Genomic DNA, 21,841 nt, shown 5'->3' with positions numbered 1-21,841 from the left:
GGTTTTCTTGGCTTTTTTTTTCATGGTTTATCAATATGGCTGCTGTTCTGTTAATGATCCTATATATTTCAATCTCTATGAAAACTCTAAAACACAACGTGTTCTGTTGTGTGCTGATCTAGGCTCCAGTTGGTGTAATAATTTGAAATCTCCACACATAGGCAATGGAGATCACCAAGAGTATTATGCACCAGGATACTTGGTAATACTGATAGAGGTGTCTATTAATGGGTATCCTTGGCTGAAAAGTGCTGGGCACCAGGATATCAATTGCCTGTCAGGAAAGTGGAGTATTTTTGCTTACAACACATATGGTGACATGTCTGATATGCATGTTAAAGTGAGCAGAGAATTTTGTCTGGAGTCCAACTGTAGGGTGGATACAGGGGATATGAGGGTCTAAGATTCCTCCTGTATATAGCTCGCCCCGAGGTCCTTGCACCCGCACACCTTTAGGAATCTAGAATAGAAAAAAAATATATATAAAATACTCATATTAGAAATGAACATTCAGCACCAAGCTAGAACTGCCCAGTAAATCTACATGCTAACAAAAATATTTCGTAAACCAAATTACAGCCAGTTTCTATTATATATGATAGACACTGGGAGACTCGAGATCAACTACTTGGGACTCTGATTCCCAGCACCACCCAATCTCAAGCTCCTTGTACATTTTTTAATTTATTTTACAACAGTAAGACTGAGGCCCCATGGCAGGGAGACGTTGCTGTTTAAGTTCCCAAGAGCTAAAACAAGCCAATGGATGATTCACCTATCCGGAATCTGGAATTAAGTTTTGGGTGGAACACCCTTAAAAAACATTTCAACATTTCATATTCAGACAGATACAAACATCTACTGTGTTTTATAAGTCCTGCTGGCAATCTTACTCCCCTAGATGGAATCCCCATCACAATAACTGGACTCAGGACAATAAGTGATGCCATTATATTTAAAGGGGCTTTTTTGATTATAAGGAACCTGTCAGAAAAGAAAAATGGAAGCTGCTCTAGGTACCTTGGTACAAGCTCCTTTATGCTGGTTTCACTGCCCCAACCATTCATACAGACAGTGGAGTGTGGGAACTATTGGGCTGCATACTTGTTCTAGGTTACTAACAAAGAAAGGATAGGAATGTTTTTGGAACAAGGGAGACTTCCTCTCCTACACCTAGTAGGTTTCCAGGGACTGGGAGCCGAAAGCTCCACCTGTTGATGACACATATTAATGTCACAAACCTAATATATGGAGAGTGGTTTAATCCTCCAGGCAATGTAAACAATAAAGAGATGACACTCTTGTCCAGAGGATGTTCATCTATACTGTAAATCTCTTTAAATAGCAATGGTGTTGGCAGTTAAACAACATCTACAGGACATTTTATAAATCTAGAGGGTAACCAAATGCATTGAAGCCCATATACGAGTGTGACACCACCTATCCATTAAGAATAAGAATAGCAGGGTTGCCAGACCTTTTAGTGGCTCTGTATAATCACCTACTGTCTGACTGTAATGTTTAAATTGCAGAATTTTTGTTGCTGGAGTATAGGGGGGTTTCATTGCTGCCCACCTTCTAGGGCAAACGGCTAAACATACAGTTGAAGTATATATATGTTTACTGTTTTACCTGTCAAAGGGTTTGTAATTCTGAATGGACAATCTATGGCAACACCCATAGTTCATAAATAAGAAATTCAGCTTCCTATATCACTTCTCTGCCTCCATCCTGCTCATTAGACATTGAATCAGCCTCATTACTTCTGTCCAGTGAGTAGGGAGCTGACCCAGACAGCAGCAATGATAAACCCGGAAGTAGCAGGCTGACCCTAAATAACAAATCCTATGGCAGGTGAAACATTAAACTAGGGATGCACCGATACCGATACTAGTATCAATATCAGTGCCGATACCGAGTACTCGTACTCGCCCAAATGCTCCGATGCCTAGCCCGATACTTCCTGTATCAGGAAGCGCGTCATTACACGCTGCCCGGTTTCCTGATTGGCCGGGAAGCGGCTCCATGCTCTCTCGTCACTTGTGATGAGAGAGCATGGAGCCGACTTTCTGGCCAATCAGGAAGCCGGGCAGCATGTAACGGCACGCTGCCCGACTTCCTGATTGGTCAGGAAGCTGGCCAATCAGGAAGCTGGGCGCCGTGTAATGACACAGCACCCGGCATTCTGATTGGACGGGAAGCCGGCTTCATGCTCCCTCGTCATCTCATGAACAGGGAGCATGGAGCCGGCCTCCCGGCCAATAAGAAAGCAGGGCGCCGCGTCATTGCATGGCACCCGGCTTCCTTGATTGGCCAGCAAGCGGGCTCCATGCTTTCTCGTCACATAGTGACGAGAAGCACGGGACTGCTTTCTTGTTAATCAGGAAGTCGGGTGGCGAGTCTTTACATGCTGCCCGGCTAATCAGGAATCCAGGTGGCTAGTCATTCCACGCCACCTGACTTCCTGAATGGGACTTCCAGTACTTGGTATCGGCGAGTACCGGAAAAAAATATATCGATACTCGGTACCGAAATACCGGTATGTATTAAACGTATGTGTATTTTGATTCTTTGCCTAGAGCTCCCCTTTGAAAATACACTTATCATTTGAAAAGATACCCAGTACAGCAGAAAACACGTGTCTATAAAATATTTTCACAATAGCGATACAAAACAGAATGTGCAAACCTGATGCACATAATTATAATAAAGAGCAGACATATGAAAAAATAACATGATTTATTATGGAAAGAGCTACTGCCCCTGGTTAAAAAATTATATATGAGCGACAATAGTACATATATGAATCAACAGCATAAAAACACATTGTACTGATTTGTTACAAATTATTGGAATCACAGCCAAAACCATAAGATCAGAAAATGCTTTTCTCTGCCTCTGATTAACAAGCTGAGGTGTTTTTGCATGCTGCAAATGATTATGGGAGTAAAAGACACAAACCTGACAACTGGTACTCCGTGCCGTCTCATAAATAGTCAATCTTTTGATGTAAACTTCTGAAGATTTTTTTTTGATAAGACTAAGAGGGGAATCCTAACTAAAATACATTTTGGGCAAGGTGGAATACGTTATCTGAAGAGCCAGTAAGCCCAATATATAATCTATGTACAGGACTGGAATTATTACAAGTTACAGAGACATGTCAAAGTGTCAAAGGGGCTTATCTGAACTGACAAGGTTTTAATTCTGAGGACACTCTAGGCTGAGTTCCTGTCCAATAAACACACAGAAGGACACAGGAGGTCTCTAGTAAGAGTCCTTCAAATTAAAATGGCCAACATAAAACAGTGGTCTAAATCTGGCAACACGTTACAATATAATTGTGTCATTTCATTTATATTTACCAACGACTATTTAAAGCAAAGAGCCGGTCTGATTCGATGTATGTTGAACAGAATGTTTAGGTAGGCCCTTGTACTATATGGTAAATCTACAGACAACTGTACCAAGATTGTCCAATCACATTGTAATAAGTGTGGTCAGTTTGAGGATAACTCAATAATATGTTGCTTCAATTCCAATGTTGCTTGCATTGACTGGGTTAATTCTGACCTCCCTTGGGGTCTATAATAGAAGCATTTGGTTTGCTACAGCACAGACATTTTCCATCTTGTTGGAAAATCTAAGGGCCAATCCAATCCTTCACTTTTCTATGTAGAGGAGAAAAGAAACAAATTACGTGTGCAATGCTGTCATTGTTGACATGGGTGTGGGGTTCTAATCACTTGTTCAGGAATAGGTATCACCCCTGTATTGGGGGACATAGCTTTTCATTGACGAGCAGTCTTAAGGCACCCATACACATGAAATGACAGATGGCTTTATTTGGCAATTTTTAGGGTACCCACAGACACAACAGTTCCTCTGAGGAAACAGCAATCATAGATTGCAAGCTCTCAAGAGCGGGGCTCTCCTATTCCTCCTGCCTTGATTTGTAATGTAACTGTGCTGTTCTCCTTTTGTTTTGTAAAGCGCTGCGCAAATCCTGTATAATAATAATACATATTAATAATAACAGCCAGACAGAGTAACAGAACTTGTCTGATTCCAGTTTTGTGTCCTGATAAGCCATCAGTGGAGGTGTTGGTGGAACATCTCCCCCTTCATTACAGGACATGCCAGTGGACTCCGATGTCAGAGGGTCAGAATCTTTAGTGTCATAAGACATGTAATTAAACTGGGCATTTCACGTTTCTGTACATGGCTACTTGGGCAAACAGCCTAAATCACAGAAGATTCTATAACAATTGATGTTTCTCCCTTTTTTTTTTGCAATTAAAATGAACTGGATTTCAGATAACATGGCCAGTGACACCCAGATAGGAATATCTGCCTGTATGGGAAGGTTGGAGTTTCTGTCCTGTAACAGGCACGAGGAATTTGTCAAAATAGACTACTGGCAATGGGCTTTTAGCATTATGGAAACCCCCCAAAAAAGTGAGGTGCGTTCACTATAATACAGTCTTTAACATTATAAACATATATTATGGCTCACTGCAGAGCAGAGCATTGCTTCATTATATCGGGAAGCCATGGATTGCCTATATCATTAAACATATATCTTCTATGAGATAAATCATTTCTGGAGTTTTATATACATCTATAATTTTTTAATACTAAAAATAAAATTGAGTGATGTTGCCAATGTATAACCTATGGCTAATGCACACCACTGGATGGAGTTTAAAGTACATGGCAGTAGTTGGGCAGATTTTAGGACAAGTACAACAAAGAGTTTGGAATTGCCAGTGATAAACTTTACATGAATAGGCAGCAAACGTTTCAAAATGATCATATCTGTAAATCTGAAGCATCGTGAGATAACACACTGCTATAACATTTCTGCCTCCCAAATGAGCAAGACCGATAAAAATGCACAATTGTAGCAATCTTTGGGCAGGCATCCAGCAGAATATGGGTAACACAGATATGAGGTCCATTTTCTATAATTGGGTAGTGCAACAAAGCAAAAAATATCTGCAGCGCCAGATGCAGAAAGCTTCCAGGAGCCCTATACCGCTCTTGTTTAATAGCGGAAGTAGACTTTTATAAGGTTCCTTCACCGAGCCAGGTCTGTTACAGGCGCTGTGGGCTTACAGCCAGGGTAGTCCGGGACCCTTTAGCGCTAGATTCCAGTCAGGTGCTGACATCTTCAGCAAATCCTGGCCTCTGAGGGATGCAATATCACTACTGGAGATCCATGGCACTCAGCAAATGGTTAAGCCTTGGGGAAGTAACATAAATCACTACTCTGCTGTAAAGTCTTCAGTGCCTCCTGGGCTGGATTCACCGTTAGGCACCAGACTCTGGAGGTGACAGTGCTGTACATTGTTATTAGTCATTCATTCAGTCCTTTATGGTCAGGATAACGAGGGAAAATCCAAGAGTGGTGGACTAATTTATCTGAAAGTTGGAGTACACTATTAGTGTATCAATATTTGCTATTAACCCACACCTTTGTGCATACATGCTCCACTGGTGAGAATCCAGCCCTGGCTGACCCTCTCTTTGCGTTGAGACATATTAGTAAAAGCAAAAAGCACTGGAGACCAAAAGTGATGACAGTGGCCCGCAGAGGCTAGGACTTATGGAGCTACTGGCTTCAAGCTGGAGTGTGTTATACTACAGGGTTCCACTCTCCCCTTACTCTGGGCTGATGGGTGAATAAAAAGACCCTTTAAAGGTCATATGATTTGGCTGTAAAACCATCATAAAATAGAGCAATATTTTAAGATGGGAGAAACAGATTTGGCTAAGACAGGTCCTCCTTGATTAATATAACCACCAGCAATTACCTTCTCCACAGTGAATGACTAATCGGCCCAACTTAAAGAAGTACTTCAGTGTAAACAAAAACTTTTCAAGACTTTGTTATGGCCGGACTATCAAGATATAAATAAACTTAATCTATTCATATTTTTGTCCAGGTTTCTGAAGCCAGGAGAACCTCCAGTAGACAATTTGGGGTTAGGGTCAATTAGCCAGGTTGGACCCTTTGGGTAACAGCCTACACTTTCTAACATGTGCCTATATGCTCTTTGGGGTAAAGAAAAATCTGTTTATGGTGGAATGGTTAGTCAACACCGAACCTGCACTTAAGCCTATAGTCACCTTTAGTCTTCCACCATAAGACTTTCAACCTTTGTGGTAGAAATAACTTTCTTTTGTCATCCAGAAGCACTGGTACCACTTACTGAACTGAGTATCTACACCTTCTTGATATCAATTTGTGGACAAATGATTCACAGCAGGAAATGTCACAAAAGGATTATTTGCATGGATGCGTGTTCGACAAGGTTAATTCTACTGTATTTCCATGGACTCAATCTTTCTGTAACTATGGACACATGTACAAATGGGGTTCAGGTGGATGAAATACAAGTTGTTATAGACTCGAGTTGGGAAACTGGCCATACAGTTTTAGCTCCCTTTACTGTTCTTTATACACCGTGTGCCAAGGACAAAGCTAACCGAAGCCAGCCACTGGGGCAAGCAAGCAGGTTCCAAGGGACACGCACATTGCTGGGGGTGAAGCCCCTTTACAGACAGACAGGCAGATGAGGTTAGATGTAAGTCTTGGCACCTTTGGCATTTTTGTCCAAATAAACTTCGATGTAGGATGATGGGACATAACCCTCCTCCTCCTCGTTCCTGCGGATCCGTGTCCATCCATCTCCTTTATCCTCCTCAATGACGTTCAGTACTTCGCCTTCCGCTACAGATATAGTTCCTTCATTTTCACCTGGTGGGACAAAGCCAGAGTCAGCAGCGTCCAATTACATGAAGTCATGCAAAGCTGTGCAGGAAACTATAACTGTACTATAAGTGCAGGAATCTATAAGGGTACTACCATCAAAGGGGTATAAGGCTTTACAGGTTCCTATTGTGGGCAGGGGCTCTTCGTCATCGAAATCATCATCGAACTCCGTGGGCGTCACCTTCACCTCCGTCTCCTGGCTCTGGTCTTCTGTGTAACTGCCATCTGGGCTGCTCAAGAGAGAAAACCATAGAATCACTATAGCAACAGACTCCAGAACCACCAGAGGATACTGCAGTGTGAGGAAAAGGTCCTCAGGCTAGCTGAATGGCAAGTACTGTATTGTAAAGCTCAACTCAACTTTTTTCTTTAGTTTTGGGTCGGGTGTACAAGGAATACAACCTATGCCAGGTTTCAACTGCAGTTGGTGTCCCTGTTGAAGACATTTTTTTCTGTAAGATTTAAATAGCTATCTTTGTATTCATAGAAGGGGTTTATCTTCCTGTTCTGTCTAAGGGCTTGTTCACACCATTGCCAGAACAGATCTGGATGCGTTTCTGCAAACACAGTCATGCGCGTTTATGAAACGATGCGTTTATTTTTGTCCCAATTGGTTTTGCTTAGGTTTTAGGGGCGTTCCAGTCCAATCTGGTGCCTTTGCATGTAATGTTCTGTGCATTCCAGACCAGTAAAAATGCAGCACACTGTGCTTTTTTTTATTAAAGCTCTGGAACTGAACACAATGGTGTGAACTAGTTTCATATTTGAACAAATATAACCAAGTTAATATAATACTCAACCCCTTACCCTTAGCTACGGTGCGAGCTAGTGACAGTTCACTATATCAAAAATTGTAAATATATTGCACTGTGCTTTATGCAATATTAGACCTTGTATAGAAGAAGTCAGAAGTGACTAAATGTGTCGGTGGGCGGGACACACTGGCACCACAAGGAAGTGTCTTAGGATGCGAGTGTATGTACTTAACGAATTTAAAATCTCGTAATATACAGGGGTACGGGTACTCCTAGAATGAGATCCTAATAGGTTGGACTTGATGGACTAATGTCTTTATTCAACCTCAAATACTATGTAACTATGTAACTATGATTCTAAATTCATGTAAATGCAACTTTTAATTCTACCAAAAAATTTATTTTGATACTACACAATGGGGAGTATGTATGTGCTTTCTGAGCACCTATGGAGGAACATCGGCATGAGAAAAGAAAAAGGTGTAGCTAGTATAAATAGAGGTGCTTAACCCTTGGATCCCAGGGGATCGGAGCGGTGAAAAGAGTCTTTTTGGCAAGCTTATGTGGCTCATTTGAAAAAGGGTGACCATTGAAAGTTGGTGAGTGCGGATATACACTATATTACCAAAAGTATTGGGACACCCCTCCAAATCATTGGATTCAGGTGTTCTGTGACATTTCCTTGCTACTAAATATTCTGCGGTCAACTGTTAGTTGTATTATAACAAAGTGGAAGCAGCTGGGAACAACAGCAACTCAGCCATGAAGTGGTAGGCCACGGAAAATGACAGAGCGGGGTCAGCGCATGCTGAAGCCCACAGTGCGCAGAAGTCGCCAACTGTCTGCAGAGTCAATAGCTACAGACCTCCAAACTTTGTGTGGCCTTCAGATTGGCACAACAACAGTGCGTAGAGAGCTTCATGGAATGGGTTTCAATGGCCGAGCAGCTGCATCCAAGCCTTACATCACCGAGTGCAATGCACAGCGTCGGATGCAGTGGTGTAAAGCACGCCGCCACTGGACTCTAGAGAAGTGGAGACGTGTTCTCTGGAGTGACTAATCACGCTTCTCTATCTAGCAATCCGATGGACGTGTCTGGGTTTGGTAGTTGTAGGAGAACGGTACTTGTCTGACTGCATTGTGCCAAGTGTAAAGTTTGGTGGAGGGAGATTATGGTGTAGGGTTGTTTTTCAGGGGTTGGGCTTGGCCCCTTAGTTCCAATGAAGGGAACTCTTAAGGCATCAGCACACCAATACATTTTGTACAATTTCATGCTCCCAACTTTGTGGGAACAGTTTGGGGATGGCCCCTTCCTGTTCCAACAAGACAGCACACCAGTGCACATAGCAAGGTCCATAAAAGACATGGATGAGCGTGTTTGGGGTGGAGGAACTTGACTGGCCTGCACAGAGTACTGACCTCAACCTGATAGAACACCTTTGGGACGAATTAGAGCGGAGAAGCGAGCCCGGCCTTCTCCTCCAACATCAGTACCTGACCTCACAAATGTGCTTCTGGAAGAATGGTCAAACATTCCCATAGACACACTCCTAAACCTTGTGGACTCCTTCCCAGGAGAGTTGTAGCTGCAAAGGGCGGGCCAACTCAATATTGAACCCTACGGACTAAGACTGGTATGCCATTAAAGTTCATGTGCGTGTAAAGGTTGGCGTCCCAAAATTTTTGGTAATATAGTGTATGTCCTTAAGCACAGTGGAATCTTGGAATCTCGGTTTTTCACTATCAGTGAAGAAGCAAGGAGGTGTATTATATACATGTTTAAAGAGGACTACACAGAAACTGAAAGGGATTTAATTCACTTAATAAGTCACTTTACTTTCACTTTACAGAAATTTGGAATTCACAACTGTATTAGTTGATACATATCACGTTCTATTGTAATTCAATATTTTATTAGTTTATGTTTGTAAGAGATTATAAGATTGTATAAAGTGCAGTGCAATATATTTACAATTTAGCCTCATTTTTAGCATTGGAATTAATGTGTATGCATTTTTGGTCCTGATGAAAAATGTTCCGGTTAGGAGATCGTGTGAACAAGCTCCAATTCCTGTCTGCAGGACAGAGTTGAGAAGAATCTCTCTCATCATGACAAAGACCAAAGTAAAATTCTGGAAAGAAAGCGCTGAACCCGCAAAGATTCATCCTTTTGGTGTGGCTGAGTAATTATGATGCCAGAGTCAGTATAGGTGAACTGACTAACGGACAGGCAGCTTCTAGCTTCCAGGAGATATCCACTGTCTTCTTGGTTTGTAGTGTCACATTGCAAGATTGCTCCACACTTCGTTTAACAGTCCATATTTATCTTTAGTCAATGTAATTTGGCAGCCCAAACCAGCTTCTGACAAGTGCTATTCATTCTTACAATTGTATGAGCCTCCAAAATGTCCTCCAACACTACATTGACTGAAAATGTATTTGAACAATTAAAGTGTGGCGCTTTAATTCACAATCTCGCAGTCAAATCCTGGCAAAAGTCTTACACCTTACAAAATCTACTAGAATACATGGTTTTTTTTTCCACAGTCTGTGACCCCACTGGGGAGATTTTTGCTCACTCCAAGTTCTGTCTCACACCAATCACCTGCACAGGAAGCAAGGGTAAATCTTCCTCATCGGGAAACCGGCAGTGGATTCTAACCCTTTCTTAATTTTTTCAAAACTCAGTGGGCACTAGACTATTGCAAAATGTGTTCAGGGATGTAATCATGAAGTTGTTAGTTTTTGTGCACCAGAAACTGGTTTAGTTATGAATGGATTGTGGACAATTTATCCAATGTAGGGATGATCTCTTGGGCACTCCAGGCTTCACTTAGTTCCTCTGTTAAGAAGCCTGTGGCCTACAAAGTGCAATAGCTTAAGCTAAAATTTTCACAAGCAAATTAACGAGTGATGGTAGTGAATCCCCCATCCATGCGGCTCTGTCTAAGGTTTCCATTAATGAGAGGGAGCCTGAAGGTTTGGCTTCAGGCTCCCTCTCATTAATGGAAACCTTAGACAGAGCCGTATGGAGGGAGGATTCACTGCATGGAAAGGATTACATGAGGATTCACTACATGGAAAGGATTACATGGGTTTAAGCAGTTTGATGCTTAATTCCATGTAATCCTTTCATCACACTCAGTATACTGTACCTCTCCCGGTCCTGTACACAATTATTGACTGGAGCAGTGTTTTGTGTTTCATACAGGGCACTTTGCCGACGGGAGCTGTCATTGCGGACAGGAAGTCTTCCTTCAACTTCTGCCAACCAAGCCTGCAAAAAGTCCAAATTTTGATTAGTCAATCTATCACTGTATATAAAGTACTGGTTCTGTAATACCTGCAGAGAACTTATATTGATGACTTCACCGGACAGGAGTTGCTGTAAATGTTGGTTAGAAATTTGATTTAATGTGTTGTTGCTGCTCTTACTGGGAAGATTCTAAGCAAAAAGCTACCTCTCAATCAGGCTCCTAGTGCCTGAAAATATGTTAGACTGAGAGTACATTGTGCTATGTACTACAGCTGGATTGCCTCATGGTGAATAACTTCCTACTGATGTTTTAATTTTCTTTGGGTTACATAGTATTTGAGGTTGAATAAAGACATATGTCCATCAAGTCCAATCTAGTGTGTGCATGTAGTTGGTTCTACTGATGTGTGCGTATGTATAGGTCCATGTGTGATCTAATTTTTAAGAGTACCTGTACCCCTGTATATTACGGTCCCTAAGGAAATCGCCCAAAAGCTTCTTGAACGATTCCACACTCTTAGCTGAAATCACTGTTTGTGGCAGCGAGTTCCAGACCCTAACCGCTCTAACAGAGAAGAACCCCCTTCTCCCCTTGTGCTGAAAATTTCTCCACCAGTTTTAGGTGGTGGCCTCCAGTCTTTGTTATGGAGTTAATCCATAACACAGGCATGCAGCAAGTGAGGTCAGTGAAAAGTCAAAACTCTTGATCTGCATGTTTGCTCCAGGTCAGCATGACACCCAGTCAAACATAATTTTTAGGAGAGCCAACATGCTTATCCTCAATACAGATTTCCTTTAAAGTGGACCCCCTGCTGCTACATTTGGCTGCCAGGAGAGAAGAGAGTAAGTCTGTGTAGAAAGGATCCTCCGGAAAGGTAAGGGGGTGAGTCACATGCATACTTAGTACTTGTGGTAAGGAAACAAAGGTAAGGTAAGCAGATAGTGGTGCCACCATTACACTGAACATGTTACTTTACACTGCAAAGGCAATGCACAGGTTTGTTTTAAGGAATTAAAAAAAAAAGTGTGTGTCTTATTGTGGCCATTGGCTATGGTTGGTTAGAATGCTCTCAGCTTGGGTGAAAACAAAATATGGACAATCCGCCCAACCCTTTAAATAAGTGTTTGTGGAAGGTAGAGCTTGGGGTCAATGCCCCTACCCTTCCCTGCTATGACACTTTTCTATAGACTGAAGAACACATATACTCACTTCAAACTTTTGTACTTCCACACGTAGTTTCTCCATGTTATTTCCAATCTCTATCAACTTCTGAGCCACGCTGCCAGCATCTCCCATCTGTGGATTCTTCAGATAAACGTCTCTCATCTTCGTCAAAGCATCTCTGTGTTACAAATGAACAAATAAGGGACTGTTTAATATAGCCCATGTATAAAGCTGGAATAGTCAAAAACATTTTAAAATCTGATTACTAGGGCTTCCGATTCATTTGGCACTCAAGTTTGAAGACCAAGTCCACCACGGGCTAGTTGCTTAAAGCAAATCTAAACACAAAATAGATGAAATTTAGCAATGTGTATCATTACTATTCTTTCATCCTTGGATGCATCTCAGTACTGCTGATCTGGTTGTCATTTGAGGACTGAGGACAAATGCTCGTGCAATGTGTGTCCGTACAACCGCTTGCAGTCCCCACCAGTGTACATCACAGTGTGACAACACAAGATCAGGATTGGGACATAACTGTCACCCTATAACAGGAAGAATATAAATTTGAGCTGTGGATGGCCCTGCCAGGATCACTTGGATGTACAAGGGCTGGGCCGAGCTGTTACAGTGCTGTCCAGCATCTCCCTGTAGTAATAGTACACTGCTATAGTGATCTATTGCTGGCTGATTGCAGCCAGTACACTGCTATAGTGATCTATTGCTGGCTGATTGCAGCCAATACACTGCTATAGTGATCTATTGCTGGCTGATTGCAGCCAGTACACTGCTATAGTGATCTATTGCTGGCTGATTGCAGCCAGCAATTGATCACTATTAGAAGTATTCTGTTTGTTGCACAGCTGCATGGGAGGGGGGTCCTGGATCAATATGTCATTAAAAAAAGTCAAGAAAAAAGAAAACTGTAACAAATATATCCTATAAATAAATAGAAAACTATTCCAGCCCCAGGTAGCAACAATGATGCCTGATGAGCTGGAGAATTTTTATTTATGCAAATGTTTTGCCCCTGCATTGGGGAAAAAACAACAAGAAAATACAATATGTTTAATTTTCTTTTTTATTTGTTCCCAATAGGTAATAAAAAAACAAACAACAAACAAATACTGTATAATACATTAGGATAGACTACAAAACCTAAATGATATGAGAGGAGCGAGACATCAGTGAAGTGAAAAAAACAAAACACTCTGGGACTTGGGGGATATAAGGCCCGGGGACTCAAGTGGTTAAGGATCGCCATTTAGTTTTAGCTGCCAGCTGGGATTTACCCAACTCTGCGTGTAATAGGCAAGAGCAGATGGTGGAGATTAACCCTTTGGGACCTTGTGATTTTAAACCCCCCATTAATTAATAGATATCATGACCCTTAAATTGTGTTTCCAGCAAATGACATAGCTGTAAAAATCAATGGGAAAAAAAAAAAAAAACTGCAAGCAGATCATGTTTGCATTGCAGTTGTGGGAAGGAATACATAGTGCCCTCCAGATAAGCATCGGATAGTGTAACAATACTATGGGAGCGCCATATTTCAGGAATTAAAATAGTTCCAGTAGAGGGTTGTCCCACAAAGACACATTTTGAGATGTGTGTTTTTAAAGATGCGGGGCTAAAACAGTTGAAATTTTTTTTATGTTTTTTAACTTTTTGACAACATGGGGAAGGGTAAGAACTTCTGTCAGGTTTATATGAATGTGTTTCTCCCTGTTGGGAGGAATCCCTTACTTCCTCTCCTATTGACAGTGGTCACAGAGGCAGATCACCACTTTTGGATAGCACTGTTTTTTAAAGGATTAGTTCACCTTTCTGCACATTCTCCAGAAAATCCCCCAAGGTTTCCATCACCCCCCACCCCCCCCACCCCAGCACATTGCAAAGAATTGTTCAGATGTTTAAAAAGCTGCCCCTTTCCTATTGCATACCTGTAGGTTCTGCATGGGTGGTTGACTACCCTCTGTCCTGGCTAAACAGCAGGATGGGCCAGACATTAGAAGTGTGCCGCCAAAGCATTCAGGTTTGCAATAGGAAAGGGGAAAATTTTATAACAACAGATATTCTATCATCCCTTTTATAAAGTAAACACCTTTAAATAAAGCTTTCTGGATCAGTACACAAGTTGCTGGTCTGTATATGGGTAAGCACCCCCCTCCCTTGCCATCAGACAGCCATAGCATTCCTCACCTCTGATCAATCTCTTTCTGGATGTCTTTGTTTAGCTCGTCAACCTTTTGCTGCAGCTTTTTCCGCCTCTGTTCTGGTGGCAGGTTGCTGAAGTCCTCCGGCGTTGCCCCCTGGTGGAAACCAAAACACTATAAGGTCACGGTTACCATCTGCTCTAGTGGCATGCACTAGCTAGGATCATGCATCGCATGCCAAATAAAGGAGTAGGAGGGGAAAGCAAACAAAAATGATTTTCACACCACCACAGGCTAGTGATTCCCCGATTCAAAGCTTTACACCGCTAAGTGCAATGAGATTGCCCACTTCCAAGATACTGTTAGTAGTGTTGAAATGTTAACAAAATGGCAAGCTTGTGTACATAAAACTTGCATCGTATTCTTAATTTGGAATTGTCAACTTCTTCAATTTAAAATGTTCAGTTCACATTTGCTGCATTTTTTTTCATGTAATGCATCTGCTGTGTGTTCACCCCAGAACAACTCAACAGCCATAAAACACATGTACCCTGATAAATGCACAGCACCATATTTGACTTCTGTCTGCGCTCAGGTTGTCCAGCAATCAGCATTAGAAACTGCCAAGTATTACCAGTGACACAATGCAACTCATGGTATCGCTCAGCCCTCCATGCTACATTGCTACCCGAGGATTGTCATTGCAAAGCCTGACTAGGAAACGGTTCCTCTGTGCCCTGATGCTGTCAAAGATGCAGATAGCAGGAGGGGGCTAAGAGACATCATTTTTCTTGTGTTGCTTACAATGCTATTTTCTGGACAACCGAAAAACGGAAAGAATTCATATATTGTGCTAAGCATTTATCAAGGTACACGTATTATATGACTGTTTAATGTTCATAGAGTAATTCTAGGGTGATCTTCCAGTTTGAGGATAAGAGCACTGAGGTCCCCATCCTTAAAGCTGAACTCCAGGCAAAAACACCAATTCACGTAGTTATCATTTAAACATCAAATGAAATGCAGCCATTTTAAATAACTGACTTTGTTTTGTGAGCCCCCTGCAATCCCCTGCACAGCAGCAATGCAACTGGGAGAGGGATGGCCAGTACAAGGAACCACATCTGGCTCTGCTGCAGGCACATGTCCTGACAGGAAGCATGATGACAATAGAAGAGGGAAGACGGATTCATTTTACAGTGTGCCGATTATCCCCCATTGTCTAATCAGTAGACTGGGGCATTGTTCTTGATCAATGTGTGATCTAGGACCTGGACATATTGCCTGGCAGGGCTGTCTGGATCTCGAGATTGGCTAAACAGAATTACAAATTCTTTGACAGGTAATGTGTATTCAATTGCAAGCCTGGAGTTCAGTTTTAAGAGGACTGTAAACTATATTTACAGACTCTATTATTTAATACTCCCCTCCCAGATAGTGAAATGAATTAAATAAATAACGGGACGTACAGTATATACCTCTTTTATAAGTAAGACTGCACAGTCTCTCAGTTATATTTATTTAATATTCTGTTTTTTCAATTATTCTACACTTTGCTGTATCCTATCCATTTTTATTTATTTTTTGTTGGCTTTATTGAATAGTTACTGGACCAAAGACATACTGGGAATACCTTCATACACCATGTAAAAGTTCTTTCATTTTATGAGATTCCCTCTTTTTTGGTGATGCTGCCTATTACATTAAAGAACCAATCAGGAGGCAGGAAAAAAACTAACTTTCTACAGTAAAAATGTAGATTTGCATATATTTGCTGCTTGTAGTGCATACATTAAATTGTGCACATGAACCTGCATTTTGTCATGGGGTAAGGTCTGATTGGTCAGGTTTTGTACAGGTACACTTTAAAAACGACTAGTTATTGGTTGAATGGGATTCTGCCTTTCACTCCTTGTTCTTTACTCAATAAAGAAAACATAAGCAGAAGTTTTGGCTGTAATAAGCTTCTTCACCACTAGATGGAGCACTAAGACTTCTCTAGGGATGTCTGACATTTGTGCATCCAGAAAGGTCTTCTCTCTAGACACAAAGCAGAGAACAATGCCTTTGTTTTATCATTAAGCTGAAAGCCAAAGAAAACTGGAGGGATTCATAACAACCAGTCTGTCTATATCCAAATACAATTAACAAAAGAAGCTGGCATGGCAGTCCTCTTGTTTATAAGAGGTAGGCACTCTGCAAGATGTTATACGCCTGAGCATAGACCACATCTGATACAAACTGATCGCCTCATAGCATAGACGACCTTTGCTTAATCACTAAGTCAGCCCAGCTAGGCTCTCTACTGTTATAGTGACATTTCCCAGCAATGTCCGATCTGCCGCTGGTCAGCTCCCACCGCATTCCATCTGAGAGCACGCCTTGCCATGTCTGCCTACTCCTAGATGCCTTGCACGTGCCCTGGCATCTGCTCTGTCATCAAGCAGGCAGAAGATGAAAATCCCAGGTTGGGGCGGAAATACAGCTGCCCAACAACTAGCCAATCTACCAATGAGAACAGTGGGTAGAAGGGGAAATGTAGAATGGGAGAAATAGAATACTAACTGCGCGGCAACTATAAAAATTTGGACAACACCATTTGTTATAGTTGTTTTGCTCTATATATGATTAAGGGGTTGTTTTTTACTTCTGTTTATGTGTCTGGTTTATAAATCTCTATGTACACAGGGCAGCCCTATGGGTTCTTTCCACATGCAGGTTTTGATTAGTACCGTGTTTCCCCGAAAGTAAGACCTAGCACTATTTTTAAACATTCCTGTAATATAAGACCTACCCCGAAAATAAGACCTAGTTTGGGGGTGGCCCAGAGTGCAACCAGAGTCATGGCGGGGACTAACCGCTGCGCCGCAGCTCCCGCATGCCGCCCGTGTCACAAAATAAGCAGACACCCGTCTGCCTTTGCTTAGAGAGCTGCCGCCGGGCAGAAAACGACATTTCCCAGCAGGCAGTGGCACAGCGCGGCAAGGAACGTATGGTCAGTGGGGTCGGGGTGAGGTGACTGAGCCACAGTCACTGTGGAAACTTCTGACTGGAGGTCTGTGCAGTCCAGCCTGGCGACGAGAGAGGTGGCTCCCTGGCGGGGATCCCACAGAGAACTGTGGACGGCATCAGAGAGGAGAGCTCCAGGACAGCTACGGCCTGCAGGTATTGTGACACTGTGTGTGACAGTATTTAAAATAAGACCCCAAAAATAAGACCGTGTGTTATTTTTTGGGGGGGGGAAAAATATATAAAATATATATATAAAACATTTTCGGGGAAACACGGTAGTTCTGCGATTCCTACAACCCTCCTTCTCATCAGACCAAGGTGGGGGGTCTATGAGTATGAGCTGATAAACATAGTAGACTCTCTATTCAACTAAAACTAGCCATACACTGTTCAAATGCCGCTGAGCCATGCAGACCAGCGTGTGGCCCCCTCAGGTCTCTATTCAACAAAAGTTGATTTTTCAGCACAGAGCTGATTGAGAAAAGAAAAACAGTGTACAGTATTGCCAGCTTTTCTGAACTTAGCACTCTTTGAAGTATGTCTAAAGCCAAAACACTTTTTTTTTCATTTTGGATACAGTAGAGAAGGGTTAAAACACCTGTCAGGTTTATTTTCCCACTGGGGAGATTTTCCTTCACTTCCTGTCCCGTAGGCACAACAGAAGTGAGAAGAAATCTCTCCAAAGTAAGGAAACTCCTCTTAGTTGTCATAGCATTGATGTGCCCATGGGAAGACTTCCCCTCAGTTTCTGTTCTAGTGGCAATTCCAAATTTTGGATTTCTTCATCACTTTCAGTCCCCATCACCATGGTTACTAGAACAAATACAGTGAGAAAATCTAATTGATGGTTACACCAATAGAGATGATCTGAGATTGAAGCACCACACCGAAAATGAATCATTAATCAAAGTTAATCATCCAGCAAAATGTATTCACTCTCAGATTGCCTCAAATACAAACTAAGGAGACAGTCCTTTGGTGTGGAGAAGCTGCCAGACCCCTGAGCATCCAGATATTAGAGACAAATACTTCCAAGTTATAAAATAAATGTTGTTCATATCAATTAAACTTGACAGAGATTCTAACACTTCCATACACTATCCAAAAATAAAAACAGTTTTGGCTTTAGAGACACTTTCAGGCTTCAAGGCCGGCACGCACAGCTCCGTGCTGCATGCGCAGCCGTATCGGGCTGCTCCCGAGAAGGACAGGTGCTGCGTTTGATTAGTACGCAGCCCGCCCTTCTCTATGGGAGTACGCGGCCATACGCCCCCCTACGCTCTCCCTACACGTCCATGCGGGTGCCCGTACTCGTACGTTGACAAATCCTGTCTGCGTCCAAGCCGGGACACCCGCACCCTGCACTTGGGGTGAGTGTAGAGCGGCGTATGGCCGCGTACTCACATAGAGAAGGACAGTACTAATCACACGTAGCACCTGCCCTTCCCGGGAGGTGCCCGATACGGCCGTGCACGCAGAACGGAGCTGTACGCACCGTCCTTTTCTTGTGTGAATGAGGCCTTGAGCTGATTTGAAGCCACCCCAGTAAATGTATATTTATATTTCTGATTGACAATTTTGTTTTGAAATGTATTTGTTACCCATGAATTGCCAGAATGTGTATTCGTAATCAACTGCACTTTCCTATACTGACAGCCCATGTAGAGCAGTTGGGGGATGTCTGTGACCACTGTGTGACAAAGCCCCCGTGAGACAAAGCAGTGCAGTCTCCGAAACGCCCCCAACTCTCATTGATAGCAACGGTATGCTTGCAGTCTATATAGTGTGCATTTCTGTGGGGGTGGAGCATGTTTTCCTAATGTCCTACCAGTGCCCGTATTTCCACTCTTCAGCCAGACTGCTTTGTAGCAGCGAACGCTAGATCAGACATTGAAGCCAGTTTAAGTAGGTAGGGAAATAACACGGGCATGGTATGTTTCAAATTGAATAGTAATCACTTCCCTAATGTACAATACAGTACAGTACAGTACAATGTAATGTACAATCTGTGTATGACATATCAAAATATGGAACGGCAAGCAGGCAAAAACTGGTAGATGTGCTTATAGGTGTGTGCACAATTTGTGTATAATTATTTTGTGTCATGTCAACTTACAATAGCTCACATCATCAGCCTGCAGGGCAGAAGACTGTTTAAGCCATTTGTAAAATGTACTTGTCATCTCAACAGCATAGTAGTATTCATTATGCGGGTGGGTGTAATGATTCCGAGAAAACCTGCCTATAAAAGAACAGATTAGATCGCCTGACTATTCTCCTGCCCTGATGTGAGCAGCCTGACCAGAAGATTTTGCCCTCCATGATAATAACCAATCTGTTCTGCATGGGTCTATCCTTTCCAGAACAAGTATAAACAGGACCGTTCGATACAAGCTCAGGATTGGCAATTTGCTAATGAAAACTCAGTGACGTCACTATCTCCTTGCAAACTGATAGGCTGAGTACTAGCAGAACCCACAAAATCGTTGATTCCATTGTCTATGAGCAACAGGTGCTTCTGAAACCAAAAAGTCATGTGAAACATAAATACATTGTTAAAACATTTGGGTGCATGGCCCCAAGTAATTGTAGTAAAAATACAAATACAGTTAATGTTTTTAAATCACTCAGATTATTTTAAGAAGGGATTTGAACACCTTTAAATTGTGTGAGATTTGGCTAGAAGTTTAGACACTGTAGAACCACAAAGATACCCAAGGAATCACATGACGAAGGATCACACACAAATTTGTGACACCCGGAAGGAAGGAGTACACGCACACAAAAATGAAAACCGCATGCAGTCTATGGACAAAGTGAGGACCATCTCCAGAGGCACAAACAGAGCAATTTGGTCATATGTTAGGGGTCAGAAGAAGTATGCGAAAGCACTCAGTGCTTCCCTAGATGGACATTGTCTACTGTGACATGTAGCTTCACCATGAATGTAGAGCCATGGGCTCCCTACATATAGTGTTATGGAACACAACCTATTAATTGTGTCAATCTCTTGAGACTTATAGAGAAGTACTAAAAGGTAGTAAATTTGAAAAGAACAAACTTGTGGTGCTACTGTAATATATAAAAAAAATTACACTCCCCAGCATCCCGATGGCAGCTTCAAGCCCAATTGTAGTCTCGGAATTATTACTGTAATGCAGTCTGGCTCAGGGGTGGATCCAGAGTCTATTCTCGGGAGGGGCACTGCCAGAAAATTAAGTAGATCCCTGGATCCAAACAAGCCCAGCCTCCTGTCTCCCACACTGTCAGAAGCTGCATACAGCGTGTGCTGGTTACTACCTAAACCGGCGCGCTGTGTGCAGCTTCTGAGAAGAATCGCTATTAGCATAGCGAGGAAGCCGGCTGCGCATTTTGCAACACTCACGCTACGCTAATAGCGTATCTTCTCAGAAGCTGCACACAGCGCGGCCGTTTAAGTAGTAACCAGCACGCTCTGTAGGCAGCTGATGCCTGGATCCACCGACAAGCCCTTAAAAATGTTCCTGGATTTTAAAAAACTGGTCACCTTACCCTGGTGGTCAGTGGGGGCTCTGGTTGGTAGTGAGGGCTCTCCTGTGGCCGCACCAGCCAGTTTGCCCACAGCAGATCCTGCGCTAAATGCAACCCCCGGCCGCAGGTGCAATGGTTCCCTCCATCCACCGCCTCTCTGCCACCGGCACCGCTACAGATGCGGCTCTCTAATCGCGCAGCCGCTCGCTTCTCAAGGGTATACCGAGGCGATCCGGGCTGGCTGGAGCAGGCAGATGCGGTCCTCTAATCAGGTATGTTAGAGGGCTGCACGCTGGGGCCTCCCGAGTACCCCTTGAGGAGTGAGCGGCCGCACGATTAGAGAGCCGCATCTGTAGCTGTACATGTGGCAGAGAGGCGGCAGAGGGAGGGAACCATTGCACCTGCGGCCGGGGGCTTCATTTAGTGGGGAGTGACGCCCGCGGGCCCTCGGCTGGTGGTATTCAGCATTGCTGTATAATCATTATACAACAATGCTGAATACCACCCAACTACAGTCCCCCAATCCCCCAAGCCAGCCATCACCCACAGACTCCCCAACCTTACCTACATCCAGGCTGCAGCACCCCTCCTTGGCGGCCAGTGGAGGGGAGGGGTCACAGGAGAGGGTCCTCACTCATGCTGACCCACATACCAGGATGTGGCTGTGGGTGCCTGCAGAGACGGGTATAGGCTCTGCCTCCGCCAGGCTAACAGTGACAGTGTCAATGACAGGCAGCCGCCTGTTGTATTCACAGCACACACACCTGAACATACAGCTGTTCCTCCGTGTGTGTCACAGACTTTACTGCAGTTCATTGTACAAAGTTTTTACAATGAACCGCAGTAAAGTCTGTGACACGGAGCTGGAGGAGGGACAGCTGTCAGTACACAATGCGGGACGGGTGGCTGCGGCAGAACGTGGATGCAGAGTCGGGATTCGGGACACTAATCTCGGGGGGGAAATTGCCCCGTTGCCCCCTCCCCCCTGGATCCGCCCCTGGTCCGGCTGCATATAGAATAATGGGTATGCTCTTCTTTCCGTGCATTTTTACATAGGAGGTGAAGCAGCAAGGGTTACAATTCCCTGCGATAGCAGCATACTGGAAAGTTGAACCGGTCCTCTCACACACAAGTAGTCCCCCCAGGTCTCTAGTGGTCTGACACTCCCCCGTTTACACTGCTCCAATCAACAGCACTGCTAAGGGAGCT

At 43.2% G+C, this 21,841-nt stretch overlaps 1 protein-coding gene across 8 annotated transcripts in view; it reads right to left on the bottom strand.

Annotated features, from left to right (window-relative positions):
- Positions 1-293: 293 nt before the first annotated feature.
- Positions 294-21,841, bottom strand: part of FNBP1 (formin binding protein 1) — a 220,895-nt gene continuing 199,347 nt past the window's right edge. For 3 of the 8 annotated variants that reach the window (XM_018564749.1, XM_018564753.1, XM_018564755.1), the window contains 5 exons: positions 14,157-14,284; positions 12,000-12,132; positions 10,689-10,810; positions 6,872-7,011; positions 6,341-6,763 (listed from right to left, as the gene is read on the bottom strand). In XM_018564749.1, coding sequence (XP_018420251.1) covers positions 6,585-6,763; positions 6,872-7,011; positions 10,689-10,810; positions 12,000-12,132; positions 14,157-14,284 — 702 coding nt within the window. In that variant the 3' untranslated portion in view covers positions 6,341-6,584. Of the gene's footprint in view, positions 461-6,340; positions 6,764-6,871; positions 7,012-10,688; positions 10,811-11,999; positions 12,133-14,156; positions 14,285-21,841 lie in introns of those variants that run through there. The other 5 variants (XM_018564754.1, XM_018564757.1, XM_018564751.1 and 2 more) reach the window with 4 other exon arrangements.

Source organism: Nanorana parkeri, unplaced genomic scaffold (assembly GCF_000935625.1).
Source record: "Nanorana parkeri isolate BGI_ZX_2015 unplaced genomic scaffold, ASM93562v1 scaffold778, whole genome shotgun sequence".
Taxonomy (NCBI): Eukaryota; Metazoa; Chordata; class Amphibia; order Anura; family Dicroglossidae; genus Nanorana; species Nanorana parkeri.
The sequence above is the reverse complement of the archived record's forward strand: the minus strand, read 5'-3'. Positions and strand labels throughout refer to the sequence as shown.